The 24599-nt window shown below is 42.1% G+C and overlaps 1 protein-coding gene across 4 annotated transcripts in view; it reads left to right on the forward strand.

Annotated features, from left to right (window-relative positions):
- Window positions 1-219: 219 nt before the first annotated feature.
- The window catches only part of IQCH (IQ motif containing H), a 58383-nt gene continuing 34003 nt past the window's right edge, over window positions 220-24599 (forward strand). For 3 of the 4 annotated variants that reach the window (XM_089539291.1, XM_089539295.1, XM_089539293.1), the window contains exons 1-12: window positions 220-265; window positions 1611-1730; window positions 2058-2155; window positions 3120-3234; window positions 6041-6160; window positions 12211-12331; window positions 12772-12900; window positions 13501-13718; window positions 14366-14917; window positions 16316-16382; window positions 20573-20656; window positions 23483-23658. In XM_089539291.1, coding sequence (XP_089395417.1) covers window positions 236-265; window positions 1611-1730; window positions 2058-2155; window positions 3120-3234; window positions 6041-6160; window positions 12211-12331; window positions 12772-12900; window positions 13501-13718; window positions 14366-14917; window positions 16316-16382; window positions 20573-20656; window positions 23483-23658 — 1830 coding nt within the window. In that variant the 5' untranslated portion in view covers window positions 220-235. Of the gene's footprint in view, window positions 266-1610; window positions 1731-2057; window positions 2156-3119; window positions 3235-6040; window positions 6161-12210; window positions 12332-12771; window positions 12901-13500; window positions 13719-14365; window positions 14918-16315; window positions 16383-20572; window positions 20657-23482; window positions 23659-24599 lie in introns of those variants that run through there. The other variant, XM_089539294.1, reaches the window with a different exon arrangement.

Consider the following 24599-nt stretch of genomic DNA (forward strand, 5'->3'; position numbering starts at 1 on the left):
GGTTAAATAAACGCGCTCCCTTCAATATCAAGCCATTTTCCTCACGGGAGAGTAGAAAGTTGTTTTTGTGAGGGAAAACGTGTCCCTTTTTCCCTCAGAGAGGCGCTTGAGGGCGCTCTTCCCGCCTCTTGCCTCCTCCCCCGCTTTTCGGCCCTAATGGTACGGCCCATTCCGCGCGTCCCGTTGCCAAGGAGACGGTCACGTGGACGGAATAAAAAGGGGAGGAGACGGAGCCATGGCCGAGATAGGCGGCATTTTGGTCCAGGTGGGTTGGACTTGGAAGAGAGAGAAGGAAGAAGCAGAGAGACGCCTGACCCGCCTCCCATGAGCCTTTGCGCCCTGGCTTTCCTCAACTGCGGAGACCATTTGACCGGCTTCCCATGAGCCTTTGCGCCCCCTCATTTCCTCAATAGGGAGACTGTTTGACCTGCCTCCCATGAGCCTTTGCGCCTCCGGCTCGCTTCCCTCAGCTATAAGGCGGCTTGAGGAAACTCCCATGAACCTTTGCGCCAACTGTGTCACTTCCCTCAGCTATAAAGGCCTCTTGACCAAACTCCCATGAGCCTTTGCGCCTCTGGTCTGGCTTGTGTCCCTTGAAATGAATGCCATTCGGATTCAACACACAAATGAGCATATGTTCACATATAGATCTATAGGGATACGTGGTGTGTGTCTATGTGTAGCTGATAAAAGCCAGCTATAAGGCTGACCAAACTCCCATGAGCCTTTGTGCCTGTGGCACGCTTTCCCCAGCTATAAGGCTGCTTGACCAAACTCCCACAAGCCTTTGGCCCAAAGACCTCTTTGTTTGCCCAGGCGTTGTCTTGGGCTGCAGCATCCGCACTGCAGGAATAATGCAGTTTGACGCCGCTTTAGCTGCCTTGGCTCAGTGCTATGGAATCCTGGGACTTGTAGTTTTGTGAGAAGTTTGGTTTTCTCTGTCAGAGGGCTCTGGTGCCGCAACAAACTACAAATCCCAGTCTTCCGTCACACTGAGCCATGGCAGTTAAAGCGGCGTCAAACTGGATAATTTCAGCGGTGCGGATGCAGCCCAGAAGACAACATCTGGGCAAACAAATGGGTCTTTTGGCTGCCAGGGAAACACACAATCCTGGGAGAATGGCAGCCATCACAACAGAAACAGCCCCTCAGAGTAAGTTCTGCGATAGAACAATTGTATGCATCAGTTATGAAATATTTTGACCCCAGGTCTTTAAGATGAATGGGAAATATGTATGCATTAATAGGAGGAGGTGGTCTTTCAGGTCTTTAGAGGCAGCCCTGTTGCATGTCCCAAGGCCTTATGGAATTACAACACTGAATTATAACAAGAGCTGTGGCTATAGCAAGATCTGTGACAAGATCCCCAAGTCGGATGCTTTAATTGAGAGTTCCTGCATGGCAGGTTGTTGGCCTGGATGGCCTTGCGGTCTCTTCCAGCTCTATGAGTCTGTGACTTAAGGTTTGTAGGTCAACACCAGCACCTTGGATTGAGTTTGGAAGCAACTCAGTTCATTTGCGTTTGAGAAATCTGTTTTACGTTGGGTTGTAGCAAAACACATCCGTCGGATGATACGTACGTTCACTGAAAGCGTCATCTGGTTTTCTAGGTGCAAGAAGACCTTCAGCAGCTGAAGCAGAAACTACGGGAGATCAGCCATGACTGGGACCCAGAAGTGGATGCTCAGAGCCTTGAGGCAGCTATTGAAAAGGCTGAAAGTGGGTTGAAGGTGAGTGGCTTCCAGGGAAGTCTGGGTCAATGTGTTTCTCTTCGTTTGAAGGAGCCAAACTTTATCTATGTGTGTATATTTCCTTCTGTGTATAATAGTAAACAGTTTGGTGTGTTTAGTATTGTTGTCCAAAGCCACATCCATGCTGTTTGGGTGGTCACCACTTTGGTTGGCTTCTGGCCATAGATCTGGTATAAATCTTTAAAGAATGCTCCATTATCACTTCATTATCAAAGTCCATCATCTTGACTAAATCCCTTGGCTCAACTAGCTCTGATAACACCCTAATAGACATATCACATACTTTTCTCTTCTGTCCCTGGACAGAAACATGCGGAGCAGTACTTAAATGCTGCAAACAGATCTGTGCTAACTATTTCGAGAAGCGCTAGCGAGGATCTGTGTTCGAGACAAATTTCCAAATGGTAAGAGAACTCAGTTTGTTGTGTGAAGTGCATGAGGATTATTTAAGAGGTGGGATGTGGTATTTCTGTATACCAAAGTATTTCTGCATCACGTGCCCCCCAAGATATCGTTAGACATTGATATTGATATATATATATCATAGATATTGTTAGGCATTCCGCAGCAGTCCTAGCCAATGTTATTGCAGTCCAGAACATCAGAAGCAGCACATGTTTAATACTAGGGTGCATATTGACCAGGATCCATTGGTGTATTTTTCCTGGATCCTTCTACTTCCACCAAAATCAGCAGTCCCTCTCTCCTTGTTGGACACCCTTTGGACCCCCAAAAAGATATCCTGGGTGGCTGGGAAGGCCTCTGGAGCAGGTTTTTGGGAGCTTCTCAACTTGTATGATGTTGGATACCGAAGTACACCATTGGATCTTATATTTTGAAAACTAGAATATAGATACACACATATATAGTTCCAGCTGGTCTCCCCCCCCCCCCCCCGATGACAATGGTGATCGGCTGATGGTGTTTTAATTTTGTTTTTAATATGATTGTATTGTATTTTTATGGTGTTTCTGTATTGTTATTGTGTTGTTCACCGCCCTGATCGATGGAAGGGCGGTATACAAATAAAATTTTTATTATTATTATTATTATTACATATATGGGAGTCTTTGGTTGTCTGTGTTGAGGGTACTTTCAGACAAACCCAAAATATGCTTTGCCAGAAGACATTCCTTGTGTATTATAGGCAGCGTAGGGCAAGATGTTTTTTGCATTCCTCAGGTTTCTCAACTACTTTATACAGTTCTGATTGTAAATCATATCTCCTCTGGTGGTTTCTCATACTTTACCAGATTTGCAACAGTCTCAGCTCTTACGGTGTAGAAATAAAGCTGAATTGAATGAAGTCTTGAACACTTTTGCTATATCATATTATCTCTCTCTCCTTCCTACTCTTTATGTACTCAGGGGGATCCCCTTGGAGACTTCTCAGAAAGAAATAACATTTCCAGAAGTGCCCGCGAATACAGCTGCCACCACTTGGCATGCCAGGCTACCACCGCATGTGTCTGCAGGTTCGAAGGTTTGAAGCAACCTTTTTGCCTCTTAAATCATGCCAACCATTTCTGCAACCCTCTTTCTCAAGCGCTCTCTCTAAGACATTTCTGAGCCCCCAAAATCAGGCCCAACGGTATGTTTTCTTCTACAGGCCAACAAGTGGAGAATAATTTAGGGACCCTTCCTCCATCCGTGGCTCAGATGTAGTCCTAACTCAAGTGAGGCTTCACATGTGGGGAAGGCCTAAATCCATAGCACAAGGATGCTCCTTATTTCTTACGTTAGTAAGAAATGTATATTATTATACGCCTTTGTAGTTATTATTATTATTGGTTCTCAGTTTCACAGTCTACTGGATGTTGCTGACTGAAAGTGTGGACCATCAAGTGGTTCAGATTCTGTCCAAGGATCTAGGAATCAGTGCATTTCTAGTAGCTTCTAAGTACTGACGCTTTTTGTAATTGCTCTGCGATGCTCTTTATCTACAGCAATTTCATTTCAAATTCCACGCCATCATAACTATTATTATTATTGTGGCGGTGGCGGCGATGGTGATTGTCATTGTCGTTGCGGTGGCTGTTAACTTTATTTATACCCTCCCTTTTCCCCAGAAGCAGGACTCAGGGTAGCTTACAAATTAAACTGGAATACAGCACAATTAAAACATTGAACAGGTCAACGTTATAAGGGAGTTAAAATATCAGTAGCATTAAAAGCAATATAAAACTTACAATTAAAATATAGAACATACTGCAAAAATAAATAAATAAATAAATAACGAAAACCAGTTTCAAAGCAATGCAGTTAAAACACTGCATTACTGCTCAAAGTCTTTTTGCAAAGGGTTTTTGGGATTTTTTAAAAGCCGTTGTCTGGAGGAGAGCAATGAGAGGGCCTTCCTGGGAAAGGGGTTCGGGAGCCATTGAGAAAAACACACCATAGAGCCTTTTCTTCACTTTTGCTAATGTTGTGGTGTCACAATGAGAAGAAGGTACTGGGGAGTCGGGGATCAGGAGCAAGTTGGGGCCAACCTCATTTAACAATAGGCTCAGGAATATTTCGTGCTCACACAAAATCTTTTTGCATCCTCCCTGCTCCCTTCCCTCAACCTCACCATGCATGGTTGAGCTTAATTTAGAGAGGGGCCTGGAGTGTGGCCTACCCACCCCTATGGCTTACCTTGGGCAGCTGGAGCCCCACTGACCTTTCATGTCGCCCGCATCTGCTGACGCATGAGAGAGCCGTAATCATTTCCTTTCGGAAAAGGCATGTAGTGCTGTTTTGCCAGCTGTTCTCTGTGGCTGGCACATTGGCAGAGTGGCTTTTTTTATTATTAAATAGTTGTGAAATCCAGCTGAGAAATGGATGCCTATTACCTGCCCTAAACCTCTGGGTTCAGGGCAGGTTAGACATTTACATGAACAGATTACGCTTTCTAAATTCCGAAGTGGATTATTTCGAGCCGTGAATCTTGAAAAAGTGGCGCAGAAATCTTTAAACTAAATAAAATGAAACGAGACACCATTTGGCACATGCACTTTATGTTGAGGTTGTACGCTTTGTTAGGACCGAAATGTTGACTCCTTTCTGGTGCCAGATCTTCCGCCCCAATACGCTTGGTGCTTTCAGCTCTAGCAAATTCAGCAGAGCTTTAAGTGGATGCAGCCATGCTTGTTCCCCATCCGCCGTCGGCTGGGGAATAAACCTGTGATCACTTTCAATGCTGTGTTTTCGGGAAGGCTGCAGGGAGGTATTACTGCTCTTGATACAAGTCCAAATGTTCCCTTATCTTTCCTGCAGGGCAAATAAAATGCAGGCTCTGTGTGAAGAGCAAGTGCCTTTGAACAGTGATAATTTTGTTCTGAATATTAACTTCCAAAACTTCTGTTTTTTAATGTCTATAAAACAGAAGGCATTATATTCATTAAGCCAGATGTGAGCCTATTAAAGAGAATCTTCTTTTACTATCGGATTTGCTTCCACCGTCATTTTTAAAACAATCAAAACAGCTGGATTGGTTTCTTTCAGTCATTCAAAACAGAACGTAATTTCCCTCCGAATCTGAATTTCCATTTCTTTAAGTATTATTTATTTTTCATTACGTAGAGAGCTCTTGCAGCACCTTTGAGACTAACCGAAAGGAAGAAATTGGCAGTAGACTTCAGTCTACTTAGATGCATTACTGAGGTCTACAAACGCTCACGCTGCCAATTTCTTTCTTTCAGTTAGTCTCAAAGGTGCAACAAGATCTCTCCACATACTGAAAAATTACATAGTTTAACTGCCATGTTGCAAGAAGCAATTTGCACATCTCCAAAAAAAGCACATTTGAAAGTTGCACTAACAAAATATGCCACTAGGGGGCAGTGGTGACAACCAAACATGCCATTCTCTGTAAACCTCACATATATATATATATATATATATATATATATATATATATATATTTTAATTAACAGATTAATTAAAGCGAACATGACAAATTCAGTTCTCATCCCCACCCAACACAGACTATAACAAATTCGTCTTCCTTGTTTCTAACTATCCATGTTAAATTAATTTTAAGGACAACATTTCAAACCTTGGTTGTCATCTGTGTGCTAAAGCAAGTGTCTTGTAAACCAGCATACAGGCGCATCCATAGCTTTGTTATTTGAATGATATACTCTGAAATGGCCTGCAGGAATGTCAAGCAGGGTATTCAATAGGCGAAAGTCCAGCTCCATTTAATTCCTTCCACCTAGCATTCGTGTGTGTGTGTGTGTGTGTGTGTGTGTGTGTGTGTGTATATATATATATATATATATATATATATTTTTTTTTTCTTACAGCACAAGTTTTCAATGGCGTTGAAGATTTTATGTGATCCACGAAATCCCTGCCACCGAAGCTTTCTGAATGAGAACTATGGAGTCACCATGCCACTCATTAATCGAAGGAAAACATATATTGTAAGTAATTAAGATGCACTTTAACGAGTTATTACAATATTGGGTGGCCCTTGTGGCCTCTTCCAACTCTAGGAGTCTATGTTCTTGTTCCTCCTCCAAATAATCTGGGCAGTTTTGCCTTCCCAGTAGTTTCTTTTTGGAAGGCAACAGTTCCAGCCATGCAAGTCTGCGATTCTGGAAGGTCAAGTACCAAAACAACTTTTGACAAGAGCAAAGAAAAGAAGAGGAAGATGTAGGGTTCCCAAAGGATAGTTCACACGTGCTTGAAGACCGCATCTGATGTGTAAACTAGGGATAAGACTCATGCAACCCTCCAAACGTTGTTGGACTGCAACACCCATCATCCCTGGCCAGTGTAGGCAAAGGTGAGGAATACTGGGAGCACCAGTCCAGCAACATCTATAGGGCTGCATGATTTCCATTGAAAAACAAAACACCACTTTTTTATTTTTAAAATTAGTCAATTATATTCCTTATAAATAATGGAAACGGGCAACTTATTAGTTACAACTAATTTGTGAAAACATACCTTCAAATAATAATTATGCCCAAGTACCCTATGCAGGTTAGCATTCGCTTGTGAAAATGTGAAGCTATGTTAATTACAGGCATTGGAAGTGCACAAATTAACACTGTTAATTAAAAATGTATGCAAATTGTGTTAATTGCAAGCCGTTTAGATGTATGGATTAGCAGTGCTTGTGAACACACCAAAGTGTGTTAATTACATGTGGCTAAAATATGCAGATTAGCGGTGTTAATTAAAATGGCATGCAGATTATGTTAACTGTGCATCTTAAGGGATGCAAATTAGAGGCAGCCCTCTAACAACTCCCTCCTCTCCCGGTTTCTGACATGACCTAATGAGTTGCCCACTCCGGTCGGTCAGTCGATCGGTCGGTCGTAGAACATGGACCAAGCAAAACACCCATTGAAATGACCAGCGAGATAATTCTCCATAATTGCTGTGACCTGGCAGGGCTTCTCTGCCTTTCTCATTTTCATAAGATTGCTGTGCGGCCAGAGACTTATACCGGCACTTTAGTCCCAATCTCCAAATAAATAAATAAATAATGTAATGTAAACTTAGAATCTCTTCATTTATTCATGAGGAAAAAAATTAATGCTGTGGCGATCTCGAGTTTTTATGACTTGCTGTCTTTTGCTGCCCATTTAACTAAGTTACTCCAATTGCTTTCCTCCTGCTTTTACCCGGTGTGTGTGTGTGTGTGTGTGCATGCATGCACACACTATGCCTGCGTGTATTTGAATTAATCCACAGGAAACATACATACATATTTGAATGGACAACACTAAACCAACATATTTCCTTTCATCTGGGCAGCAGAGTGGTCAGGAGGGGTGCAGGATCTAGTTCAAAAAAAGAGGCATTTAAAAGCCTTGCACGCGGCTGCATTTACGAAGAAAGCCATAATTCTGGCATCAGTAGCAGAATGAGACTTAAACAAATTGATGTTCCACAGCAGTAGTTTAGAATACGCTTCCTGCATTTGTAAAAGCGTAACGAGAGACAACAGTGAATTAATAAACTGTCCCTCTCACCCAAAATAAGGAAGGGAATAATTGGTGAGACAGTTAAGTGAACAGATGACGCCATTCAGGCTCCTCTCAACCTAGAAATGGGAATGTGAAGGTCACCCCTTTCCTGGATGACAAACAGAGAGCTTTTTGTTGGTAAACAAATTAATCTTTGGAAAGGTCACCATTTGTTTTACATTTTTTATCCAGTTCTTGTCATCTGGAATCCAAGATTGACAGTCATTCCGCAAGGCGGAGTGCCGTTGAAGCGGCTTCCGTCCATATCAGCATTCGTTGACGGAACCGGGCGCCTGATTGAGATGCTATGGGCTGCTGGCTTACAGCTGTCGACGGACCGCAATGGAGGCCCGGCCCAGAATTCCAATCAGCCCGGCTGGCCTGTTCTGCCGGGCGCAAGCTGGCCCCCTGCCCACAAGTAAAATGTGCGGCAGTTTGAGCCAGCAATTATCTCGCTCCCTTCCTTCTGTGCTGCTTCTGTGCCATTTTTTGAAAAGCACATGTGGCGTCGACTGGAGTCATGCATCTATTCTTCTGCACGCACCTGGTATGGCAGGTAGAAGCAGATATGATGTGGGGGAGGACTTACAATAATCGCCTTCCAGTTAGGAAGTGCCCTGTACACTCCACTATATGTCCGACCTCATGTATAAGTTGAGGGCAGGCTTTGGGGCCAAAAATATGGATTTAGATATGACTCATGGATAAGCGGAGAGTAATAATAATAATAATAAATAAAGCTTTATTTATACCCTGGGTATGTAACAAAGGATGCAGAGGATGAAGCAAAGGAAGACAGTGCCAGAAAACATACAAAATTCTAGCAGGCATAACTGTTTGTGCTCATACTAAAGGCTTCATGGATGAGAGAATATAAAGAGGGCATGAGTGCTTCCAGAACAGATGACACTCTTGCCTTTCACCAAGGGATGGTTCCTTTTTTTAATGAGAATTAAAGTACAATGCCTACATTGACCTGTGGATAGGTCGACTCAGGTTTTGGGAGTCTATTTTGTGACTAAAATTTCAAGACTGATACACAAGTTTAAAGACAGATGCTTTTTGTATCTACATGGAGAGCTATGTTGTAGTTTTCTTGTGGGGTGTTAATTCCATGGTTAAGTGGATGTGCATTAATCTTTGAAGTCTTTAGCTCGCATCTTCTCTGAATTTACCAGGTGGCCTTGGACCGCCTTTAGCATCCTTCCTTACTATAGGACTGTTGGGAGGACATCTTTGTGAATGACTAAGGGCTAGGTCTTCAAGAGGAATAGACAGAAAGCACCACAGAAACATTCCTATGCAGCATTCCTGATTAAGGCTTTGGTGGAACATCAATTCATTTGCAATGTGGTTCTGGGGAAGAGTGCTGAAGAGACCATGGATGGCCAAAAAGGTAAACAAATGGGTATTATAGCAGATCAAACCTGAACTTTCCCTGGAAGCAAAGATGGTTGAATTGAGGTTGTCATACTTTGGTCACATCATGAGAAGTTACGAATCACTGGGAAAGATGATAATGCTAGGAAAGGTGGAGGGAAGTAGAAAGAGAGGAAGACGGCACACCAGATGGATCGACTCAACCAAGGAGGCCACAGTCTGGAACTGCAGGACCCAAGCAGAACAGTAGAAGACAGGGGCGCTTGGAGATGTCTCCTCCACCAATTTGCCACAAGTTGGGGATGATGACTCAAGGAGAGTTAACAACAATTTGTGTTTGTCTAGGTGCAGAGTACCTTTCATTATGTCTAATTGCTTACAAAAAAATACCATGGGAAGTAACAAAATTAGATGTTTTTGTGGAGACAACCAAAAAGCTAGAACTTTGGGTTTCATCACAGATGGAAAATCTTTTGTCTTTTTTGCATGGACTATATATTTTCCATGTGCCCATTATAGAATTATTTCCATAGGCCACTAGCAATACAAAACCATTGTCCAACTAATTTATCAATGTCACTGCAGAATAGCAAACAGCCATAAATCTAGAGCCAAATGTTCTTGTGCCCCTTTTCTAAATGGATCTGATGCTAGGACAAAACCTGTCCATCAGCTTTGAAAGCAGAATATGAAGAACAAGATGGTTTTATGGGCGCAACATTGGATGTCCGTTCACTTTTTTTGAAACAACTCATAAAGTTGTTTTGCCTCAGTGCTGTTTTTGTTAATAACAAAGGAAAAAAACCCAAAACAATGAGCAAAACAGAAAATGTTTTTTAAAGAAGTACTTGGTTTAAATTGAAGCACAGCAAAATAATCGTATTGAGTGGGGCGTTTTTATACACAAGAGGAATGCGCTTCAGAAAGACTAATAGAATTGTTTTGTCTCATGCCTCAAGTTAATTATACACAGAATTGCTTGAGATAAGGAGAAAATACTTTGGCAGCACGTTCCAGGCATATTATGCAGAGTAAATGTTTGCCGGCAGCCTAAATTAAGATCTCTGTTCTAACCTTTGAAAATTGTGTTCTGATGTAATGTTTCTCTCCACCAGAATGTTTTTGTGAAATTAAGACATGTCAAATCCATTGTGTTGGAATGAGTCATTCGCTTGGGGTTTTTCTTTCTTGCTTTATTTCCAGAAGGATCCTGTGCGTTTGATGCTCCATGTCTTCTGGGTCCATTGCTCCCATCATCCCATCCACCCCACTTCGCCCTCAGTTCCAAAATCAGGTTCTTGTGTGCTTTTCCAGATAATCCAAAAGTCCTCTGTTCATGGCAAGCAACCCTATTAGAAGAGACCTGAGAAGTTTGCATTAGCCTAGGCATCAATTTCCAAGCTTACTGCTGGGAAAATGGCCATAGCCATCCCTGCGTTTGTCTGGCTAGCTCTTGATGCATCTCTTTGGAAAGGGGAAATCACAGGATACTGTTTGATTTCGGTAAATTGCTCAGTGACTTCCCTTTGTTTATGTATTTAATTAACTTACATCGTGCCTTTCTTCCAAATGGGACCCAAGGCAGCTCATCATTTGAATTAGAACAAAGTACATGAATTAAAACCTAGTAATACATTTTTTAAAAAATACAATGAAATAAGACTCCATATTAAAACATCAGTGCTTTTAAACAATATCAGAGCATTCAATTGCTGTCTTGTAAGGCAATGCTTCTTAAAAATGTTCAATGTGTAGGACAAGCAAGGCTTCTCCATCCCACTCCACTTGCCAAGGGCTGTCTCCATATTTGTTTCCACTGGCTATAGATGTCTTTCTTTCTTTCTTGGAAACGTGCTGCAAGATGGCAGCCAAATGGCTCCTGAAGCAGCACCAGCACATGGACCACCCCTTTCTAGTATCCCTGTTTTAAATAAATTCAGTGATCTTTGGGTCTCAGCAATGACAACGTTCAAGGAGCAAATCTTTGAAAACATTCATACAAGTTGGGAAGACCTTATCCTTTTATGCCCTTTCAATATTCTCCTTAATTCTCTTGCTTAAGAAGACTCATCTATCACAGCTGACAAATTTGCACCATCCATCTGTGTCATACCCTACTCTCTACTTTAGTAAGTTGCGTTATTCATTTGTTTAAAAAAAAGTATAAATGTTAGGGGGGGAAACTAAGGAAAAACTGTTTTCTTTAAGCCTTTCACATACTGCAAGTGTCAGAGTTGCTTTGCCAAGCAAGCTATTTCCAGGAATTATTAACTGATATATTGGGGATGTGGAAGAAGGAGTACTGTGTGCATCTTCATCCTTTTTTATGGTCTTTCTTTCTTTCTCCTGACAGTTCTTTGCTGTGGCCTTTGCTTTAGTTCTGATGAAAGGTATTTCAGTTGTGGAGATAATTGAGCATCCTTTGATGGTCAAGCTTAACACCTGTGTTCCCCCCCCCCTTCCTTCTATGCTAAAACTAAGGTGTAAATTGACAGCTCAAGCTCAGGTTTTGTAGCTTACGTGTCTGACATGAAGTAGTGAATAAACATCAAATGTTGCAGATGTTAGATATGGCAAAGAGCCACTCCTGTGCATCACTTTGTCATAGGACTGAATTTTTGGAGTACCAAAGGTACCACAAAAGAAAAGGTGTGTGATGGAAGAGGGGAATCTGCTCATCACTATACACTGGAATAGCACAATGCAGCAGTTTTCAGGGCCTTTGTCTAGTGATTGTTTTACAGATGTCAGCCATACTTTTACAAAGTATAGACAGCTTCTTATAGGAAGCCAAGGAGATCTCACCAGCTTCTTATAGGAAGCCGGGAGGGTGCAAGTGTATGTGTGGAGAGATCAGTTGTTTTAAAACAGACAGCACAAACATTGATTAAATTTTAATTATTACATTAATTGCTGCCAATCAACAATTGTGTCTGGATGTCCCTAAATGGTAAAATCTGAGCTTGTACAGGTTGTTGATTTGCACTTAAACCTTAATGAAAGTATATGTTGCAGAAATATTATTTATGATGTAACCGCGCATGAGCAACGCACTCTGCAACATCAAAAGTGTCTCCAGCTCAGGGAAGGAGTTTCTTCTCATCTCTCCTCAGGCACCAACTTGGAAAATAGCAAAAGGTGTTACAGTTGGCAGTCTCTCCATCGCTCCACCTTCCTTCCCCTTGGAGAAAGTTTGCACAGTCTTTCCAGTGTCCGAAACTGATTCAGAGAGAGGTCAGTCAGTCATGACGGTTTACTGTGCTGTCTGGTGTGGGTTTATTTCATTATGTTTGGCCTGACTTGTATATTATGCTGGGCTTAGTAGGGAGGGAAAGTCTTCTTAAAAGTCTCTCCTGTCCATTGTGAAGTCAGGGATTGGGGCAGCGGGGAACTTAAGGACATGAAAATGAATGCTTTGATTTTTACACTTTTTCTCTGCTCCTGCCATCTCCTTTGAACAGTTTCCAGGCTCAGAATTACAAGAGGGAGAGAACCCATGAGCAAGAGATTTTTCTTCCCTCGACTGTCCCCTTTCACTCTTATAGAAGGCAAACATCCCGGTCTCAGAAATGTTCCTTGAAAAAAAGAGACCACTGACATTGATGGAATTGGTTGGAAGCTTCATCTGAAACACTTTAGTGAACCTTGCATTCTTTTCTTTCCTTTTTGCCTAGGTATCCTTAATCTGATTGAACGGGGTCTGATCCCACGTGCTGCTCGGATTACTCTAGAGAAGCCTCTGGTTCTTCCCAGACCTGTTCCTCTTCATGAATTTCACACAAAGTACAGAAAAGCAGCTGCTGGTAAGGACTAACCAAGAGATGCTGTTGAGAATCCCACCAAAACATCACCTGATCGCTCTTGCTTATGTGCCAAAATTTGGCAGGGAGGGGATGGCTTTTGAGCTCTCATGGACGCAGCAGCCGATAATTCCAGGAGAATGGCAGATCTAGTAGTTTCCCAGATTAATATTTCCTTCCATTACTGCTCATCACGATCCTGTCTTACACATCTTCCATGTTAAAGGCGTGCTTGAGCCAACAAAGACTATTAACTACTGTTATCCAACCTTTGGAGCAGCCAGGATTTCCAAATGTTCTCCTCTTCCTGACCTTTTGAGATCAATATGGTACCCATCAGCCATACAAACCACAAAAGGGGCTCTTTTTCTGCTTGAATAGGACTGAGCATGAGAACCTCTGCTCATGAAATGCACAGCAGAAAATCCTTATCTCACAGTTGATTGCAATACATCTGTGTAGTTAATAGGTCACCCAACAGGTCTGGCTTTGATTCTGTGTGGCTTTGGTCATTGCTAGGATTTTTCTTTGAGACTGGAGACTCAAAAAGTTGTGACTTTTTGAGAATAATATTTTTAAAATTACATTTCATTGCTTCCCTAGATGGAGGCGCAGACAGTAAGAAAGCAGAAGAGGAGCCTTATCCCCATGAAAGGACAGCACACATCTCCACTTACACAAAGAAGGAGGGCAAAGGGAAGGGTAGCATTGCTCCACCTCCGTCCTGCATCTCGGTCATTCCTCCCAAGAAATCAAGGGAGCAGCTGATTCAGGCAATTCAAAAGCAGGAGCCAGGCACTTATTCTGCCTTTCTGCCAAAGGTATGATAGCACCATTGAGCAGGGTTCTCATCCTGTCCATTGGGGACTAGGAACCTGTTTCACTGTCAGGGAGATGTTTCACTCTACAGTTATGAAATGTCAGTGCACAGGGCAGATCCACAGAGAGAGGAAATTGGGCGACTCCTCCCAACAAAATGAGCAACGGAGAAATGCCGTCCCTTTTTCACTTCCTGTGAGGATCTTTGATCGGGGATGGGGAACATTGGCCTCCTGGTGATGTTGGAGCCTAGGACCCATTAGTCCTAGCTGGTATGGGGACATGCCAGGGATGATGGGAACTGCAGTCCAGCGATTTTTGAAGGGCCACAGGTTCTCCGCCTGAATTAAATCCAAGGTCATAATGGGATAGCGTTTTTTCCATGGCTTAATTTTTGTTTTTAAGGAAGAGTCTCTGGTTAAATGCCTGTACTGCAGTCACAAATTTGTGAATTCAATCCCAGGTAGGGCTCCAAGGTGCACTCAGTCTTGCACCCTTCCATAGGTTGCTAAAATGAGTACCCAGCTTGTTGGGGGCAATTAGCTTACACATTGTAAACTGCTTAGGGAATGCTTAGTCCACTGATAAGCAGTATAGAAATGTACTTGCTATTGCTATTCACTTCCCTTCCCCTTCTCTCTTTCTGCAGACCCCTGGTGTGACACCAGCTCGGGCATTCCAGAGTCCGGTGCTGGAGTTTAACATACCGGTCCACAAAGGAACCATAGACTACGCATCTTCCGAGCTCCAAAGGTTTAAACGGCACTGCTGTTTATTCTGGGGCAGCATCCTTTCCATCTTGGAACAAGTTGCCAGTCTTCTGAAAGACTATGCTGTGCCTTCTGCCATCATCAAAGGAAAGAAAGTGATGGAAGTTATTTCAGATTTTGAATTGAACCAGAGGCCGACCAGGGAGGAGCTTCTCTCTGTACTAAAGAATGCATCAGCAGTCAGAAAGCTCTTGAGTCGACCTGGCCAGAGGTACAAGGGCCATAATGGCACTGAAGTAGCAGCCGTCAAGATCCAGGCTACCTGGCGGTGTTACAAGCTGAGGAAAGCCTACATCCAGTTCCGGAGGCACCAGTGGGCTTCAGGGGTGATTGCCATCTCTTGGATGGTCCATATCCACATGCGGCGCGTCAGAAAGATGCTGAAAGACTCACGGCAGAGGCACCTGGAGAATTTCTACATCAGGGCCAAGGTGTGCAATGCTGCCAGCTGTTTTGCCAGTGCGCCTTTCCTCAACATCACTTACTTCAACAATTGCAGTATAACGCCCCCCCCCCCCCCCAATTTAACTGTACACTGTTCCAAGTGTATTTCATGTTTCATTAAGCATTCAGCCTTTTGTGACTGCAACCTCCCACATTGCAGGAAAAAAAAATCCTTGCACATCTTCTATTATTTTGTGTCAGTGTACCTAAATTTGAGGGAGGAATCTTTATACTTCAAACTGAGTCTTTTGTTGTTGTTGGATCCAGTATTTTAAATGCATGAGTGGAGCTTCGGTTAGTATTAGCATTGTTACTTTATTTTTCAGCTGGAAAAGACTCTCAGAGGAAGCTTGCAAAGTTCAGAGATAAGATGAACTTTGGTCATCTTCTCACTGTCATCCTAGTCATCTAGTCAGTGACTGTCTAGTCATTCCTCTCAGGTTTACAATCTTAAAAGCTCAGCAGAAAAGAGAAAAGGGCTGAGAGGAGAAAAGGAAAGAAAGGAACATTAGAACCATATGGCATGGCTGCTGAAAATGGCGGCCCTGTTGAGCTGTCCCAGAGCAACGTGGCAATATGGGAAGATTACTTTTTGGACTCCAGCTCCCAGAATCCATCACACATCACAACAACAGTGCTAACTCAGGGTTTCTGGGAGCTGTTGTCGAAAGAAGTAACATTTCCTTGCTCTGTCTATGCCTCACATTTCTCTCGCACACACATCCTGTGCTTTTGGCTGCCAAAACGCACATTGCAATGGGGCACCATTGCCTTTCCTGAAGTACCTAGTGTAATTGCATGCTGTGCAGAAGTAAAGAGGGGGTACTTTGCACAAACGCTGTCATTCTGGGCACAAAACCTTTGTCCTGCCCACCAATTCTGCTTTTTGTTCCCTATCCAGCCCTGTCTGTCCGTCCGTCCCTCTCCTCTTCTCTTTGCACCTGTAGCGTACGCTTGATTTGTTGAAGGCAAAGAGATCTCACTTGCCTCTCTGGCAGTCCCTACTTTGTCAGAAAGTACTTAAGTTTGCAGACAGGCTTTTAATTAGTGCTCACCATTTCATTTATGTTTGCTTTCTTCCTCCCCCCACCACCTCTTTTTTTTTTCATTCATATTCTGTTAATTAAGTGATCAGCCTCTAATCTTCCCCTGCCAGTAGCTTCATGTAGCCATCTAATTAAATTAATTGGGGAAGATGTTTTAAGTATGTGATTAAATCAATTAATATAATTTATGCCTGGCTTAACTGTACAGTGGGAAAAGGGAGCGTTGGATGGTTGGGGGGGGGGGGGGGTTCAGGCACTGGGAACAGCTGAAGTTTGACTGGGTTGTATCTGCCGCAGCTTCCCCCTTGTCACTGATCAATGCCTTCTCTTGATTTCTAGCATCTGGCCGCCAACTGGAATCGCATCAGGACTTCTAGGAGGACCATTATCCATATCCCATCATTAGGTATAGCGCTTTTGTCTGTGGATCTATCAGCAACCTCTATTACCCACCACATTATGACTCCTTGATTGAGTTCAAGGAAGGCCCTTGTTTTATTCAAATTGGTCTCGGCAGGAAAATGTTGTCGACATGATGAGAGTAATAACGCAGGGCCTTCGCTTGAAACGCCGTTTAATTTGGGGATTAAGCAAATAAAGTCATTATGTAGAGGCCGCTATTCAGTGGAGAGGTGATTTGCTGTAATTCGCTTTCATCTGTATGAAATGAACTAAAAAGTTGCTGCCTCCGTCTCCTCCTCCTTTTCCTCATCCCCCTCTCCCCTCCTCTCAAAATAACAGATAATCATGTTTCCAGTATCCTTTAATGACGGGGGAACATGGGCTTGCTGCTTTGTTGCTATTACACCAATAAGCCGGGTTGTTGCTTGCACCCTGTTTTTAATCAAATGTGCAGTCAAAATGATAAGCTGCATTCTCTGAAATTATTTAGTTCTAATTACGAGCAGATGGGATGCTTTATTTGCACCTTGGGCGCCTGAGCAAAAGGAAATGCTGTGTGCACAAGAATAATTAAGAAGTTGAATAGTGGGGGTTTTTTGTGCTTAAATAATCTGCAGTTTCATGTTAATTAGCACTAATGCAATTATTTAATTACATCTATGAATTGGGGGGCTTAAAAGGCATTTTCCATTGCAAGTGGTGGGTTAGCCCTTCTTGAAAACACACCTTTGTAGAAAATTTCTGGAGACGTAAGATGCAGTCCCGGCCAGACTGCGATCCAATTAATTTAATTAAACGTGGTTGATTTCATTTCAAGGAGTGAAAAGTACATAGGAGGCACGAAGCAGCTCTCCATAACTGCATATGCATATTTTCTCTTGGGGTTTAAATATGAAGAGCTTGTCCTAGAACAACATGGCACACACAAGCCCTTTTGTTTCAAATGGGGCGGACAGTCAACACCATTATTGTGTATGTGCTAACAAACAAGAATGATCGCTAACCATGCGTTCTTTCTCTGATCTGATACGACATGCAGCAAAAAACCCTTTTATACTGTTTATTTTTGAAAAGATTCTGCAAGGTGAAATGGGCTAGAAATTTATGGCAGATGAACATGTTTTTAAAAGATCTTTAGAAGCAGGCACTTGCAATATTACTACATGCTAAGTGTTTTTGGAAGTCAGTTTCTAATTCTTTCTTATAATAAAAATAGATTAAGTGTTTCTGCAAGTGAAATGCATTAATATTGCCTTTTACTTTCTCTCACCTCTAGCAAAATATACAAATGTCGCTGGGAATTATGCAAATGTCTTGGGGACTGTTGTAAAGAAATTATGTGCCCCTTCCTTTTTGGGAACATTTGATAGGAAAATAGTCCAAGGAAGTTAGAACTAAAGGGGCAGCAATTAGCTTCTTTGGAGCACTGACAGATTTGAAAAGACCTCTGATATTTCTGAAATAACATTTCAGATATGTTTTGCCATCCAGGAACTAATGTGGATTTGCTTGGAAATTATGCACAACCTGATTTCAGAGAAGAATCTTCCTCTTGAATCAGCACTGTGGTCTCATAATGCTTTCTGGAAACGAATAGATCTCCATGCTCCAAGATGATACTTAGACCTTGGAAAATGAGATATGAGGTTGAATCTCATGCCTTCTGACTTATCCCAATTATTGTGTTCGTTTCTGTGTTGTCTCCCCACTACATTGGAACTCCAACCTCTGAGAAGGGGAAAAAAGGGAGGGTTTAGGATGTGTGGAATGAAGGAAGAAAGGAAGGAAGGAAGGAAGGAAGGAAGCCAGGTTAGCTCCAGTCCATGCCTTCAAAATAAGGGGAGATTTAGAGGTGTGTTGCAGTGCTTTCTGTCCTTTCTCTTTTGCAGTAAGAGTGTTCTGTTATAGAAAGGAAACTGGAAGCCCTACAAAGAGGCATGGAGTCAAGAACTGTGTCCGCTGAGAGACTTTTACCTTGCCAGCAAGATCTTGGCAGGACTTTGGGCCACTTGCCACATCATTTAGGTTCATCTTTTAACCTGACTGACCATAGGATCACCACTTAAAGCAAATGTTTGGCTTAGTAATGCTTGTAAGTGTGCAGTCTGGCAATATTTTTGTAAGGACCAACTGAATATGTGCAAAATTGTGGGTCTGCTTCCACATTTCTTCATCAGGCAAAATAGATTGGAAGGTAGGGAGAGTCTGGTTTGATGCTGAAGTCCTGAAGTCTATGTGGTTAAAGTCTTAAGATGGAATAGAGACAGATGTGCTGCCTTGGTCCAATTAAAGTCTAATGTGTGTATCAGAGAACTTCCAGGTTACAGATGTGTAATGACTGCTTCTTTCATTTTGGAAAATATAAAATAGAGTAGTTAGAGTTGATTCCATCCTTCAGTAGAAGAACGTAGGTTTCTTGGTATGCAGAGAATAAAGAAGGAAGGCAGAAAAAAGAGAGAGAACCATATCAGTTTCTGAATTAGCAAAAGGAGAGATTGATTTTAAGTATTGGCTATGCAACAGCTGTATCTGAAGCTCTCTATTTCATCCAAGCAATGTGAGGATACAAGTGAAGGAAGAATCTACTAAGCATGCAGGCTTTCACAGAAACCTCCATTGAATCCAGTGGGGCTTAAAGTGTGAACAGACAGGCATAGGGTTGCACTGTAAATCACATTTTATTACAACAAAAGACCAAACTTTTGGGAATGGGGAACCTAGGCAAGTTTTGACACAGATAAAATCATATTCTTTTTTTATCAATGAGTTATAACAACCTGATCCTTCGGCTGCAATTGTAAAGATAATGACGGGACATAAATTTCCAGGCAAATTAGTGGGATGTTGTTTTGCCCAATAAACATGTTGTGCTATATTTTTTTTATGATAGCAAAAGCTTAAGGGGGGGAAATTGGCCGCAATATTAGCACAATAGCACAAAACACAATCTTAAATTGGCATTTCAGGGACGTAATTGCAGACATTTTAACTTCAGCTAGAAGGTAATCTTGCTTGCCTTTCATAATATATGAACAAATACCCAAAACAAGGACATCTGTTCTTTTACTACTTATGTAAACAAAGCATGCTACTCTTCTTCCATGCCTGGAAGGGTAATTAATTGGTATAATTTTCAACTGGATAAGAAGCTGGTTTAGTGGCCAGAAACAAAACCCACAAGGTGCCTTTCATTGATCTCAGTGTCTTTTTTTGACTGTTGTTTAATTCCTGAGCATCCAGACGCAGCCTGAACACCAACCCTAACAGATTGCCTCATTTGAAAGGAAGCCTTTTTAAAAGGATGGAGATGGGAGGACAGTGCATTTCCTGCATCCACAGCAAAGGGGTGATGGCTTTGTTTGCTACAGGTTGAGTCTCCTTTATCAGAAATGTTGGGGACCAGAAGGGCTCTGGAATTTGGATATTTTTCAGTTTTGCATATATATAGTGTCAGCTGCATACATTGGAAATGCTGTGTTTAAATCCTGTGTGGATTTAACATCAGTCTTCTTTGGCACTCTGGTCATGTTTGTCTCTGGTGTTGCTCAGCAAACAGTCATTTGAAACATCTAATTGTATTTGTTGTCTTCAATTATACAAGCCCCCAGTTCTTGCCATGGCTTTGTCTTTGAGAAGTGATAGCAAACAAGACAATTAAAAATCTTAAATTAGGAGCGCTGTGTTTGGACGGAGGATGCCTCATTTCACCTGCTTCTGAAAACTATTTCAGGAAAATGTAGATGTTTGGGGCACTTAAAGATTCTTTAAAAGGCTACAGATTCGGATCCCACTAACATTTTTTTTAAAAAGCAGCTAAGCTATTGTTCTCACTGTTTAATGAAAGAATAATTTGCTGTAATTCAGAAGGACGGAGCTTTGTTTTCCTGTTCACAATAAATCCAGGGTTACAAGTTTGTCAAATTTGTTGAAATGTTTGGCTTGCTCAGATTGTTTTAAAGCCATTTTACTTATTTTGTTTTGCAACCTGTTGATATAAAGTGAGTTAGGATGATATTTGACACAAAAATCCCAGACTTGTAAATTGACTTTATTTTATGGTACAAGTGACATTGGCATTCTGCCCTTTCCCCAAATGAAATGCTGCAGAACAGCCCAGACCTAGATTTGAAGCCTAGATGTGCAAGATTTTATCGAGTGTGACTTTTGGTAATATGTTGCAATGGCTTTTTTCAGGGTATGCTCAATCCGTTCGAGAGGCAACTCCCGATTTCGCCATTCATCAGGGATCTCAGATTGGAAGGCTGTGCGAAATACAAGGTACAGACCTGCCCTTCTCTGTCATTCAGCCTTCTTATTTCCCAAAGAAAATGGCCCATTTTCTGGATTTCGATTTATGAGCCCACTGGACCAGTTTCCTGCTGCCCTTAAAGATGTTTTACCTCGCACAAAAAGACATGCTGAATTTGACACTTCTTAGCTGCGGGTTGTTTCACCAGTGTCTTTAAGCCTTGGAGGAGGATATGCATGGAACTGTGTTGCAATATCTCCAGCACATCGCAGATAAACATCCCACAAAAAAGTATTTTCCAATTCCAAATATCACTCATTGTGTATTTCTGCCCTAAGCAAAAGTAAGGGGGAACGACTCAGCTATTTGTTTCCATTCCCCATCTAGTCTCTGCATAGTTTTGGAACTTAGATACCACTTTAGGTGCCATGGGTATATCCTATGGAATTGTGGGATTTATAGTTTAGTAAGGGACCACCAGTGGCACTACCTTTCCATGATGGTGGGATTGCTTACTCCAATGAAGCAAGAGGCATTGCGGACGGCAGCAGTGCCACTGGTTGGGTCTCCCACGTCAGACCAGTTTTTGCAGACTAAGTCTATAAAGTTTAGTCAAAAAAATGACTCCAAAAACCTGAATCGACTTATCCATGGGTCAGTGTAAGTACTGTACTTTACCTCTTATTAATAAATAAGAATCTTGGCAAAAGGCAAGAGTATAATCTGTCCTGGAAGCAATGACCCCTCTCTATCCAGCCTTTAATATGATCACAAACAGTGAACTTTATTCACACAGTTAGTCTCAAAGGTACTACAAGATCCCTTCACCTGCTGATATTCCAGGCTAACGCGCCTATGTCCCTGAATTCTACCCATATTGGCTACAAAATCCCTTTGGTTATGGACCAAGATACTAATACTTTCCACCGCACAGCCAGGCTGTTTCTCTGGAGTGGCTTCCTTAGCAACTTCCAACTTTTTAAAACATGCTTTGATAATCCCTTGCGTAGTTTGTGCTGATTTAAGACATCTGGGTGGTACTACTTGTCATTCCACATATTACCATGTGTATATTTGACAGGATGTCCTAAGGCGTTAGGTTTTGCTGACAAGTATGATACAAATATTTTATGTGACGCAAGCCCATGGAGTCCAGCTTCCAAGGGAACCTGTAAGAAAGGAAGGAGGAATCCTGATGAATCTTGAGCAGTTCCTGGAAGTCGCATGCGGCTTCTCAGCATCAAGTGTATAAATAATTTCATTACCAGGATTATTTTGAAGGGCGGAGGGCATGTGATTTGAACTGGCTGAAAGGAAATCTATAAGCGTGCAAAGCTTTTTGCCTCTGCATAGCAATCCCTTCCTGAAGCAAAGCAGCAGCCGCAACAACAACAACAATATTAAATTTGTCAATGGCCAACTTTGCTGGCTCCCCAGAATGACATGTTTTACATGATTCATTTATATTTCAGCATCATTATTATTTCATAAATGCCATTTAGGCATCTTGCACCCAAAAATGTATTCTGAAAATTTATAGGAGCCTAAAATAATCACTTAATTGCCTTTATATATTATGGAGGCACTAATGTTGCTTTGTCCCCAGTACGGTTCTTTTGTAGTGTTTATTGTAAGGAGGATTTGTTACTTGTGAGCGAGTTAGAAAGTCAGAGGCAGCATGTAATCACACACTTCTCTTCCCAGGGTTTGCCTTTGCCTGTATTAACAATCATCCTCACTCCGTGTAGTTTATTAGATCTCTTTCATCTGTTTCCAAGGAACATCTTTTTAAAAATAAATGTTAAACCATGGCTGTCTTGAGCGACCGCAAGGGATGATCTCTTTGTACAAAGTGGACCTCCAAGTAGACTGAGGGTAATTGCAAAGCACTGCTTGCTACAAGTTGAGCCTCCCTTATCTGAAATGTTTGGGATGAGGAGGGTTCTGGGTTTTGGATATTTTTGGATGTGGGAATAGTTCCATACACATAATAAGATATCTTGGAGATATAAACTTCCCCAAACAAGGAGTGGAATTTATTTTATTATTTCCAAGCCCCTGCATCTTTGGAAAGCGCCAGTAGCATGAGAAGAGCCAGTCTGGCTTAGTCGTTTGAGCATTGGACTATGGCTCTAGAGATCAGGGTTTGAGTCTCAGCTCCACCTTAAACCCACTGGGTGACCTTGGGCAAGTCTTACATTGAACCTGGATCTGAATCATGCACAAAACTGATACACATCTCATTGTCATCATTGGCTCCGTTTGCGCTGAAGAATTAATCCAGTTGGACACTACTTTAACTGCCATGGGCCCATGCTATGTAATCCTGGGAACTGTAGTTTGTTTGTGGCACCATTACTCTCTGACAGAGAAGGCCAAATCTCTCACAAAACTATAATTTCCAGAATCCCATAGCATTGAGCCGTGGCAGTGAAAGTGGTGTCCAACTCCACTATTTCTGCAGTGCGGATGCAGCCGTTGTTAAAGCAGCTGGAATTCTCGCCCTTCTTGTTCCAGACTTGAAATCTGGTTTTTCCTCTGGCGGCTTTTCTCCTCTTCATAGAGAGAGATTGGAGCAATCAGCAAGGATATCAAAAGTTAAAGATACTCGTGAAGCAAGTACCTAGTGTACTATTTTTGTATGTTTTTAACTGTATGGTGTTTTTTAATGTTGTAAGCCGCCCTGAGTTCCAGCCATAGGAAAAGGGCATAATAATAATAATAATATCTGCTTCCTTTGTGGCCTTAAGACTTGGTCTTGACAATAGACATCTAGCGAAATTTGTATTTTTCCAGCAGTAACTAATCATGACTCTCCTTTTGGTCTGCATTTTTTGTTTGTTTGTTTAACAAAGATCCCAATGTGGATGTCATCTACGTCTGCCCCTTTGAAATGAGCGAGGAGATGCTGCAGTATTATAATAAGCTCTTGGGTCTGCAGACGGCCGTTAGATCTGGGAACCCCGAGGACATTGCTGACCTGCAGGACAGGTTCAAAATCCTCACCCCTGAAGCCATCAAGAGCTTCCCTGTGAGTCTCTCTCTTCTAATTACTACAGCTGGGGGGGAATGCCGTAAAATTAAATTGGAAATTTTATAACTTGCAACGCTCCGGTACCCATCAGTGAAATATTATTGCAACTTTTAAGAGCTTCACAGATTAAGTGACTAGTTAAGAGAGTTGGAAATAAAGACCCTGGTTTAGCTTTGCAAGCTGAACGCTGAGCTGAGCTAAGCCCTTTCTCCGCTGGTCCCTGCTTGATGTCTCTCTCCGCCTGGAACTCTGAACTTAAGAGATTTATAGTTTGATGGAAGGAGAGAGCAGGCAAAACACTTGTGTGGCTCAAACTTTCCTTCTCTGCTGATAGACAGATAGTTGCTCCCTCCTTCATCCCATACTCCCTTGTTTTTTTATTCTGGCAACATCCAATTTAAAACTAACCCCCCCCCCCCCCCGATCATTTAATGACTTTAATTGAGAGGTGTTAGATATGTTAGATTCTTTGAACCCATCTGGTCAGTTTTAATTTGTTGGAAAACACTCCGAAAGGAAATTGTCCCCCTCCCCGCCAGCAATCTTTGTGCCTTTCCAACTACTACACTCTTTTGTTTTTAATGTTCTTTTGATAATGCTGCAATGCTTCTTTATAGCAGGTAAAGCAGGGATGCTCTTTCAGTTATTTGAAGTTCATAGATGCTCAGATGAAAGTTGGTGGTCTTGGTAATGCTCCTTTGTCCCTCTGGGTTTTATGAAATGTAAAAGCCCTTGTCAGTGCTAGATCAATCCTGGGTCATTTTTAATACTATAAAGTTTTTATACCTCACTGTATGAAAACTCTTTTCCTGTTCTGGGCTTCAGTCCCGTTACGCCATCATTTGTCCTTTTCTCACTCTTTTCCTTTTGGGTATCGAACGTTTCCCACTTCTCCCTCTTAGCATTTCACCATCTTCTCTGTCTGGTGGCCTTACCGT

This window comes from Sceloporus occidentalis, unplaced genomic scaffold, assembly GCF_023333645.1.
Source record: "Sceloporus occidentalis isolate IW3139 unplaced genomic scaffold, rSceOcc1.0.p SCAF_9, whole genome shotgun sequence".
In the NCBI taxonomy this organism is placed as follows: Eukaryota; Metazoa; Chordata; class Lepidosauria; order Squamata; family Phrynosomatidae; genus Sceloporus; species Sceloporus occidentalis.